The following is an 11,268-nucleotide window of genomic DNA, read 5'->3' on the forward strand; positions in this document are numbered from 1 at the left end:
TGTGTATATTGGCTTTGAAAGTTTATATTAAAACAAACTCACAAGCATAAAAACATATGATTAAACTTATAAAAGTGATATTTGTTAAAAATAATTGCATATTAATGCATTGGTTTTTTTCCAATATATTAATTTAAAATTACGTCGTTATGCTTATTCACAGTCTTTCGTTATCAGCCATTCACCAAATATTCCTCACAAAAAATTTTAAGTCGTTAGACCGTTTACAAATTCAACTTGGTTTATAACTTAATTTAATAATTAAGTGATTTAAATATATTTGTTAATAATTGTAATGGCTCTAAAAAGAATAAATAAAGTTTGTTTATTGTCTCTTATACTTCGTAACCAATATTTTGAAGGGAATTTTAAACAAAACCAAAATAAACCACATTTTTTAATTTTTATTATATTTTCAACTGTTATCACAAAGTTTTTTCTAAATTATCCGCATTTATCTATTTAGTTACTGAAAATTTTTAAGAAAATTGTTAGGTCTTCTTGTTTGGTCTATTTTTATAATGTATATATGTCTCTCTATATGATAATAATAATAATCATGTTGATGTTAAAATTAAGTTTGGGTTTTTTTACTTTCGAATTTAATTTTCATAAATTTCAAACACATTGTTTATAAAATAAATTATTGTAAGAAGGTTTATTTAACTTTGATATTTGAAATTGTTTCTTTGAGATTTGAAATTGTTTTACTCAATTCAATTAAATATTAAATAAAGGAATTACAGGACATGACAAAGGATCCTCCTTGTGGTTGTTCCGCTGGGCCTGTTGGTGATGATTGTAAGTTTGTTCTCCTGCTATTCCCTGTGACTTATTATACTTTTTATTTTTGTTAGTTTTTTTTAGTGTTTGTTACTTCAACTTGTTTTTACTTTCAGTATTTCAATGGCAAGCATCGATAATGGGACCAGTTAGTAATGCCAATCTAACTTTTCTGAAAATTTTGTTCAATATTATTTACCATCAATTAAAAATGTTTTAAAATCTGTTAAGATTTTTATATTAAATATTAAAGTAATCTCACTTCTTAAAATTTAACAAACAGCCTGACAGCCCATATCAAGGAGGTGTTTTTTTCCTTACAATTCATTTTCCTACAGATTACCCTTTCAAGCCTCCAAAGGTCATTTGTCATCCTTCACTGGTTTTTGTCAGATCAACAAGATTAAAATTTTATAGTAAATGTTTAAAAGAATTAATTCTTCATGATTAAATTTTTAATTCCATCAGGTTGCTTTTACAACGCGAATATACCATCCAAACATAAATAGCAATGGAAGTATATGCTTAGATATTTTAAGATCACAATGGTCACCTGCACTAACAATCAGTAAAGGTATTATGAGACTTCTAGAAAATTAAACTTCGAATGTACTTTTAAATATTTTGGCTGTTTATATATTTTTTTCTCGTCTCAGTTTTGCTGTCAATTTGTTCAATGCTGACTGATCCCAATCCTGACGATCCACTTGTCCCTGAAATTGCCAAACTGTACAAAACAGACCGCACAAGATACAACCAACTGGCCAAAGAATGGACTGGGAAATATGCTATGTAACTATCATACATATATATATATATATATATATATATATGTAAATGTATATATTTATTTTAATTAAAATTGCTAATAACATGTTTTAATTATATCAATTTTTTTAATTTCAAACCACTTATTTGTAATGGCAACTAATTTCATTGCTAATTGAATATTCACTTTTGAGATATGTAATCAATTCAGCCATTCAATAGTTTTGTTGTGATAGTGTTTACATTTCATTTTTTTAATGTACTCATAAAATGGGACAAATTCACGTGTGTTATAACTTGCACATGTGTTTCGGATTCAGAGATAAATTTGGCTTGTGATAAAAATAACATTGAAAAAAATTTCAATCATGTGGTTGTATATTATACATAGCCTCTGAGAAAATGAGTTTAAGAGGTTATTTAGTTGGTATAGGTAATGATGTTCAGCTTAATTTTTGTTGTGGCATATGGTGGTTGAAAGTTAATCTGGAGCCCAATAAAGATTATATACGGTGGCTTTAGCTACTACTAATTGGTATTTTAGGTTATTTTTATGGAAAATGTTAATTCACTTCTAAAAACATTATTTGTAAAATGTTTCAAAAATTGCAACTTATAAATTAAGAAAACATAAATATTGTTTTTATCTGGTCTAACATGTAATTTAATAAACATAATGTAAATTTTTGTCATTGTTTACATATTTTATTATCTTTTGCTTGTATATGGCACACTCGTCTTGATTTAATTAATATCACTGCAAAACAATTATGAAATTCATTTAAATATATGCGCGTGTGTGCATGTTGGTGGATTGTGTTAGTAATTACCGATACTGCATATGAAATAACGATCATTCACTTTGAAAAGTTGCTTCCTTGTGTTGCAGCCCAAGTTCAAAATTCAGATTGGATTGCTGTTGTGGAAATTTTTTATTTTTTTTTGTAATACGCCACCTTTCAAAGGTATGAATATTTTACTTGTATTGCTTGTTTACTAATTTTAATTGTATATAAAGGAAAATAGCAGTAAGCTGCTCTTCTCTGCCTGCTGACTGTCTCCTGGCCTGCTTTCTCTAAAACAGTATCAATGAAAATATAAAGAAGGATTCTCCGTAAGCTTGCACCTTAAATGTATGTATATATATATATATATATATATATATATATAAACAAAATGTGTGTTTATATAACAATTTGCATAAATATTTACATTAAATATACTCCAATAATATATTAATGCATATACATATATGAATGAACATGAAACTTTATCTCGCGCTAATACTAAGTATTTTCTTTGTTAAATTCACACTTAATGCGATCGAAACTGAAACATAACTTTAGGAAAATAATTTGAAATTTGTCGTAAAGATATAATTGCTTCTGATTTCCAGTATAGTTTTAGAAGTCTGATATTCCGCTGCTGTGTGGATGTTGCTGACTGTACACATGCTCCTCATACATTAGTTTCTGATCGTCATTCTCATGTATCAGCTGTTCGAGTTTTGCGCTTCTGTGATCTTCGTGCGGCAGCCCGTGTTGAACATGTGGATGGTTGTGTTGTGGAGCTTGTTGAGTTTTCTGTCTACTACGTCTGGCAGTTTCTTCTTCTCTCACTAGTCTGTACACGTCAGAGTGTATCGGGTCAAATGAACTGAGGTTTGGGCCTTTTCCGATAATGCTGAAAAGTGTAGACGGTTTGATAGGTTATTATTTATGTTTATCTGGAACAGACTTAACTGACCGCGACCATATGAGCAAAAACTGTATATTGGTAAACTAACCGTAGCGTCCCTGATCCTGGTTTCCCCCCTGTTTGCACGTCAAGTACTTCTTTCGCATTCTCTTGAGAATATAATCCAATTGGTGAATTGTATTGCAAATGAGCAATTCTAGCTGTATCTGAATCATGATTAGAAGCATTTTTTCGTTCGTAAGTTGGATGGCCCTGTGGGCTGAATTTTGTCACTTGAACTTTTGGCTGATGAATGGCGCTTATTGCCGTCTGAAAAATATCATGAGTGTTTATTAGTAAAGTCATGTTCATTAGATATTAGATTGAGATAACCAAAAAAAACATATACTGGTCTGGCTATTTGTGGCTGAAATGGTCCAGAAGCTACGGGCGCTTCAAAATGACTTGGTTGGCTAGGCATGGGTTCTGGGTTAATTCCCAATAAAGCCGCTCCGTCCTGAACTTCCCATGGTTTAGGACCTGCCGCACTACGCAGTGTTCCCAGCCAAGCTGGTCTTTCGTACTGTTCGTGAGGAACTTGTTGCAGAGGTTTGTTATATGAGGAGACAGCTTCTTCATCTGTAAGTTTTTTTTACAAGTACAAGACCTAATTAAGTTTTTTACTGACAATATAAATCTTACTTGAGAGCACCTGTCTGACGACTGGTTGGCTTTGACTTTGATAACGAGATGGGGGTTTGATATCTTCGTGAGATTTCGGTTTTGGTACCCATCCAAATTCTGGAGCGTTTTGATTTTGGCTGATTTTTTGAAACATTCTGGGCTTTTTAGGTATGTAAGATGTTGAACCAGGCTTGGCGTTGATTTGAATTTTGCCTCGAACTACGTCTGTTGAAATTAATAAATGTAACATTTTTTGAAAATATTAATTTGAATTAGCCGTACAAATGCACAAACAACCTTCGTCAGGCGTTGAAAATTTTTCTTTTATTTGGTTTATGTTTTTGGCATGTTCATATTCTTCTAGACCGCCAGTTTGTAGTTCAAACGGATAATGCGTAAACTAAACAGATGCAAGTTAAGGGTTTTTAAAAAGATTAATGTTAGCTTGTTTATATTATGGCTGAATAAACTTACTTGATTTTCAGATGCGTGTGGGCTAAAAGCGGCTGACTGCCTAAACAATTTATTTAATTTCATTAATCAGACTTTGTTCAAGACGCTTTAACGCTAATTTTTAAATTTGCAGATATTCAATTAGTAGATACTGACCTTTTCACAATTAATAAAAGTTCACGACCAGCCTGTTTAATTAAATCTTCCGCTACATAGTGAGGAGCGCCGGTTACATCGTGATTGTCTATGGCAACCAATTCATCTCCTCTGTTCAGGTGACCATCAGCAGTGCCGCCAGCGAAAACCTTCCAATTGAACAGATGAAGATGTTCAGATTTCGTTTACACCAATATGGGTAAAGATATTAAATAAAAAATTTATAACAGAGATCAATGAAAACATTCCAACAAAGCTTATAAATTTACCGACACTCGAATCCAATATTTGTTTGTTCAGAGTTCACGTTAGATACCATGATGTTTAATATACGAATTTTGCTGATCGCTTACCACTCAAATGTGTGCACAACGTGGATGTGATTTGTATGAGAATATCTAAATTATTTTGGTAAGTTTTAATTGAACGTGAGTAACCCTCTGGATGGAGAGTGGCAAGTTGGTGCCTGCTCCTCCTTGCAATCTGAATCCCCACGGAGTTGTCGTCGATGGGCGGTACAAACGGATTGGAACTTCTGACAAACTTCCGACCATTTTCAAAATATCAACTGATTGAAATTATACTTTTTATCTTAAAAAGGATCCCATACTCATGATAAAAAATTCAACGATTGCTTCATTGTTTATTATTGATTTATTAAAGCGTGTTAATATAAATACAAGTTGAACAGTGAGCTCACCAAAATTTTCAGAAAATTATTATTCCAATAATTTGAACTTTTAAATAATATAATTAACTTTGTTGTATATTATTTCGAAAAGGTCGAAACAAAGTGAAAGACGAATGCTATAGAAAAAAGTAAACAGCACAAACAACTGGCAGACTAAAACGTATTAACGATCTTGCTTATTATTTATTTGTTTTCAAACTAAAAATGTTCTTGCTTAGGAAGCAAGTATTCCAAACTCGTGAACTTATTACCGGTTATTTGCTGTTTTGGTTGAAGCTATATCCTTTACCCTTACAATCAGATTAAATAATATAAAGATTATTGTACGTTTTATTTCCAGTTTTTTAATGAAGTGATGTTAATGAAGTTTCACGTTACAATTGTGAAATTCAAGCAAATTTTGTAATAGTTTATCAACGCTCATCTTTGTTTTATTTATTAAATAAACACGAAAGTCTGCCTTCTCTATTGCATCGCGGCGGTAAATGTGTGTGTATCACTGCATTTACGTTTTGAAAGAAAACAAGCGATAGATTATAATTATGCAAGGCGTTAAATTGCTTACTCAAGAATCAAGAAATGAACGCTGTTGCTTCATATAGAGTCCGGACAAAATTGCAGTAGATGCGTTCGCTAATATTGAATGTGGCTGATTTCAAATGGAGCAAAATTTTGCACCATCAAACAAATACTTAATCCCCTATTCATGTGTATTACAAATTTTCAAGATTTTCAATATGATTGAACTTATTAACCAAAATAAATAATCTTCATTTTATGTTTCAAACTACTTGCAAACAGATGACAAGCATTATTAAGAAATTAATTTTTTACGAATCAAAAGTTAAGTTTTCACCATGGTGATTAGTACACATGAAGATGATGATGATTACGATGGCGATAATGGTGTTGATGATGGTGGTGGTGGTGATGGTGGTAACAAAGATGACGACGGTTAGTGAAATTATTTCATGCGTTGTCATAGTCAGTAATCATCCAGACCGCGATGACGATGACGACAATGATTACAGTGATGAGGACGATGACGATGACGAAGATAACGTTGACACGATGACTGCTTATACATTTCAAGGCATGACGCCAGTTTCTAAGCAACACGTGTCAACATTGAAGAAATGTTGCAGCTATTGAAATTTTACTTATGTACATGCCAATGAAAAAAATTTTTCTCTGCATTTCAAACGCATTACATATTAAAGTGGCTTTAAAATGGCGTTAAACGAGTATGAAAAAAGTTTAACAGTGTTTTTAAACAAAAAGAAACGAATCTATCCGTTGAAGAAGCACCTTCTAGAAACATACAGCTGCGTTGTTTGCTATGGTCTGCTTCGATTTCCTCAATTGCTTGGAGCTTGCGGTCACAGAGCATGCGAGGAATGTTTGAACATTCTTCTCAAGAAGTAACATTAGATTATATTTTTAAAGAATACTTTCAGTCTTGTTATTTTAAGTATATTTTATTATCATTTGTAATACAGCAATAATCCTTGTTGCCCTGTTGATCAAAATGAACTCGACAGTAAAAAGGTACTTAGTAAGCGTTAGTGCTTCACACATAAGTATGTAATGTGCGGTACAATGTTCGAACATTGTAAATTTTCATTCTGCTATGGTTGTAAGATTAGTTGTATTTGTTGGTTATATTAATTTTATGAATTATCAAGAGTTTAATAAACTTTCACTTTTTTTAACTTGCAGGTAATCCCTGACATAATATTGGAAAAAGAAGTTCATTCAATCAATGTTCAATGTTTTAATGCTGCTCAGGGCTGTCCTTGGAACGGCGTTCAAAATTCATTGATGGTTAGTTCACTTCTAAACAGGCAAAATTGTTAGATTTTTAAAATTAAAAGCATGAATTTTCACAAAAGATTCATTCAGAAAAATGCCTATACAAAGCTATTCCATGTGAATTTGAATGTGGAATGAATGGAATATTAGCCGTCAATATGAAGGATCATTATTTGAAAGAATGCAAAAATGCACCTGTCGAATGCGATATGTGTCACATGAAAGTTAAGCGACCCAAGTTAAACGAGCATAAAATGGAAAAATGTGCAGAAACTATTCTATACAATTGTCCAGAAAACTGCGGTTTCATTTCAAAAGAAGGTTTTCGGAGAAAAGAGGTGAGTTGAGACAATTAATCGACGTCCATCTGATTGATTGAGACATTATTTCAAAAATTATTTAAGTTGTCAGGTCATTTTGAAATAGATTGTTCTGTTCACGTGTCAAGTTGTGTCTTTGGTGGTGCCGGCTGCAACTTCAAGGTTATTTGAGAAAAATAATTCTGTTTATTCATTTTTAACAAGCATTTAGGCAGTTTTAAAATTATAGAGGTGTAATTAATTTTAAACTAGGGAAATAAAAAAGCTAAAGAAAAGCATGAAATGGAATGTGTGAACACGCACATGGATCTGGTTGTTAAGGCGGCTACAGCTTACGTCGATGATAAAGCAGAAGAACTCTACATGTTGAAACAAATTGCATACCTTAAGAAAAAGTCTAGAATTTTGTCGTATCTTTATGAGAGGCAATATTTTTGGAGAATAGGAAATTTCAAGCAATCGTTTAAAGATGCGCAAAAAGTGAGTCACGAAGAAATAAAAAGTCCTGTTATATCAACAAGCAGAATAGGATATCGGCTTCAGTTCATCACTTCCCTTTATGGCGAAGGAAGATGTTAGTGAACGAATTTAAACGCCATCGACCAAATATGATGATTATTTTGTCAACTTGCAGATCAAGGGCAATACATGTCAGTGCATGCAAGAATATGTCCTGGTGAATACGATGATCTGCTCAGCTGGCCTTTCTCACAAATAATAACATTGACATTGTTGGATCAATGCATGGACATCGATAATCGGAACCATCTACCTTACACGCTGAATCCTAAGAATGTGGGCACAAAATTTTTTTCGAATCCTCATAGAAAACTATTTTATTCAAAAATATTTGCTTTTTAGGTAAAAGACAAAAAATCTTTATCAAAACCCAGCCCGAACTCCAAAAACCCACTTTTTGGCACGGAGACATTTGTAAAACTGGAAGATTCTCTGAACCATGAGCACTACTGTTTGAATGATTCCATTTACATTTTAATAGAAGCTCATGATTAATCGAGTACTTTTGGATTTAGCTACTCTCGTAGCAATATATTTTTACGTATCTGTCAATAAAAAAATATCAAATTTTAAATGTTTATTTAGGAAAAAAGTTAAAAAAACGAAACAAGTTAAAAAGTTTTTTATTTTTTATACATGCAACGCAGGTATTTTACAAAATGAATCGTTAACAGTGACTAATAAGCGAAAATTTTATTTTAAAATGCGTTAAATGACACTAATGAAGGATAAGTTCAAAAATCTATTCATAAAAGAAAAAATATATCAACAGTGTTTTGCTGTACTGTATGTGCGTGTGTGTGTGTGTGTTTGAAACAACGTTGTTATAACTAGTTTCAGTTGAATGTTTCGTAATTAAAATGACAAACACAGCGGTTTTTAGAAAATATATAAACGTATTATATATATATATATATATATATATATATATATATATATATATGTATGGATACTAAAATGTTTCAATCAATTTATGAAATAAGCATTAAATAAATCTGTTGCTATAACAAAACATAAAATATTAGTTTTAAATTCTTAGATAGCTCTATCAATTATAAATTTAAACAATTTTTTTTCTAAATCAATAACTGAATCGGATATATTTCATTCGTATGATTGAATTGTCGGTTGCAAATAAAACATTGAAAAAAAACAAAAATTTAATTTAAAATATAATGTAATAAAAAAAGGTACAAAAATACAAAAACAGGTGAGATAAGAATGTAATCTAACACACATAAGAATGAAAAATGCACCTCCATCAAAATAGACCATCGAGCAATCATTCCTTGACCGGTTGCAAATTAGATGATTGTGCTCTATTAGGCTCTCTACGATCATGTGCGTACTTACATTTTATATACACATGCCCACACACACACACACACACACACACACACACACACACACACACACAGACATATATATATATACTTACATTTTATATATATATACACACACACATATATATATACTTAAGTGTGTGTATATATATATATATTTTTTACAATATTCTATAAATTCTACCGAATGTTTGGCGTTAATATGTTTGTAGTTCGTTTACATATTACAAACGAACTACAAACACGCCAAACATTCGGTAGAATTTATAGAATATTGTAAAAATTATGGTCTATTACCAACTTATATATATATATATATATATATATATATATATATATATATATATATATATATGCCTAACGGAAAAAATATGTGTAAATATTTTACAAGAATAGATTTTGATCAGAGGAATCACGAAAAGGAGGGCTAATCCCCTCCTTATGTTCCCACTCTGGTGTTATCATCCTAATAAATTTCCATCATAATAATCCTATTATAATATTCTCAGCACAGGATAGTCTGAATCAAGAAACGAATGGCGATCTCGCTCTTATTTGTATGCTTTTCAATATCTTTCGAGTCCGGACACTAATTTATTCAAATAAGATACAATATAAGATTAGCAAACATCGAGATCGCCATGCCTCGGTCTTCTGAATAACCAGCCAAAGGACCCTATCAGAAGTTTTGTCATTGTCATCAGGTGGTTTCTTACCACGCTCACAGACGAGACTCAACGGCGGTGAACTGATTTGAAAAGCATGTTATGTTAACATTCTAACACACATCACAATGACAATAATACAAATTTGTTGTCAAATTAAAATAGACCGATAATAATAATAATAACAACAACACAGATAAAGGTGCAGTAAAACGATTAAAGAAAAAGGTGATGGAAAAATTTGGTAAAACACAGAATCAAATTTATATCGTTAACTTTTCTCTATTTACACATCTGTACGCCTGCCAAACACCTTCTCTTATCATAAATTAATAGCGTGAGTAGAATTCTTTAGTAAACTATATTATACGACAAAATATATTGTTAAAATACGATCGTACAGTAATGAGCATTTTCAATACGTAGATAAAACATAGAAGGAAATAAATTTGCCTCAATATTGATTTACGAATAAATAACTAAATAAATAAATGTATATGCATATACCCAATTGTGGGTGTAAGTTCGTTCGTGTATGCATACATGCATGCGTCATATATATATATATATATATATATATATATATATATATAGATAAGGATGAAAACTGAAAGTGGATAAAATTATTGCTAATACATGACCATCTTCCTACAAAAATAAAGTAGCAAAGAAGTTGTACGTATTAAATGAATAAAAAAACATTGTGCATGCGAACATTTGTAGCATATATATAGATATATTATATATATTAATTCATTATTTCAATAAAATATTTAACGTTAATTATATAAAAAAGTAAACGTACGTTGAAATAAACCTTTTATTTTATGTCTAATTTATATAACGACATTTATAAATTTAAAAAATATATAAATAATATATTTCTATACATTTTTATATTTATGGATGAGTGAGATTGATTGATACTGCTAGAAAAGGTAAGAGAATTTTCTTTTGATCATACATCTCTGTTGTTGCTGTCGTTATTGTTTTCTCTGGCAAGATAAATTTAATGTACCAATAATATCCATTCATTTTTACACTGGAAACTTTTTCGAGGCTTTAACAAAATAGTGAATTTTCCAACTATGAAAGCTAATTAATCGGCTAATTTTCAATTTTTTCATGTTTCAAATTCATGTTAAACATAAACCGTATATATATATATATATATATATATATATATACATACATATATATATATATATATATATATATAGATTAACAGGTCAAAATTATCCCAAGGTCTATTTAGTAAATTTATCGTAGAAAAAATTTATGAGCATGGAAGTCAATAATAGTAATAATAATTTCGTTAACTTAATCATCAGTGCCTTAATGAAAAGGCACACAAAACAAAACAATAGTAATAATAATATTGTTATCTTTTAAAAAAT

The 11,268-nt window shown here is 30.6% G+C and overlaps 3 protein-coding genes across 3 annotated transcripts; 2 read left to right on the top strand and 1 right to left on the bottom strand.

The window, feature by feature from the left end:
* Positions 1-295: 295 nt before the first annotated feature.
* On the top strand, positions 296-1,579 carry HELRODRAFT_82387 (hypothetical protein; the record flags this gene model as incomplete). Its single annotated transcript, XM_009022494.1, has 6 exons — positions 296-319; positions 738-801; positions 900-931; positions 1,067-1,144; positions 1,252-1,357; positions 1,440-1,579. The coding sequence occupies 6 exons, from the start codon at positions 296-298 to the stop codon at positions 1,577-1,579; spliced, it is 444 nt and encodes a 147-aa protein (XP_009020742.1).
* Positions 1,580-2,404: 825 nt separating this feature from the next.
* On the bottom strand, positions 2,405-5,358 carry HELRODRAFT_192354 (hypothetical protein; the record flags this gene model as incomplete). The annotated part of the gene is made up of 11 exons (XM_009022495.1): positions 5,222-5,358; positions 4,959-5,089; positions 4,522-4,670; positions 4,387-4,426; positions 4,210-4,312; positions 3,931-4,137; positions 3,638-3,867; positions 3,338-3,558; positions 2,996-3,234; positions 2,607-2,677; positions 2,405-2,467 (listed from the first exon to the last, which is right to left on the bottom strand). Exons 2-11 carry the CDS (start codon positions 5,073-5,075, stop codon positions 2,405-2,407), a joined length of 1,440 nt encoding a protein of 479 aa, XP_009020743.1. The 5' UTR covers positions 5,076-5,089; positions 5,222-5,358.
* Positions 5,359-6,442: 1,084 nt separating this feature from the next.
* Positions 6,443-8,358, top strand: HELRODRAFT_175057 (hypothetical protein; the record flags this gene model as incomplete). The annotated part of the gene is made up of 8 exons (XM_009022496.1): positions 6,443-6,633; positions 6,712-6,760; positions 6,932-7,036; positions 7,105-7,362; positions 7,429-7,506; positions 7,597-7,918; positions 7,979-8,139; positions 8,206-8,358. The coding sequence occupies 8 exons, from the start codon at positions 6,443-6,445 to the stop codon at positions 8,356-8,358; spliced, it is 1,317 nt and encodes a 438-aa protein (XP_009020744.1).
* Between the last annotated feature and the right edge of the window lie 2,910 nt (positions 8,359-11,268).

Source organism: Helobdella robusta (genome assembly GCF_000326865.2).
Source record: "Helobdella robusta unplaced genomic scaffold HELROscaffold_32, whole genome shotgun sequence".
NCBI lineage: Eukaryota > Metazoa > Annelida > Clitellata > Rhynchobdellida > Glossiphoniidae > Helobdella > Helobdella robusta.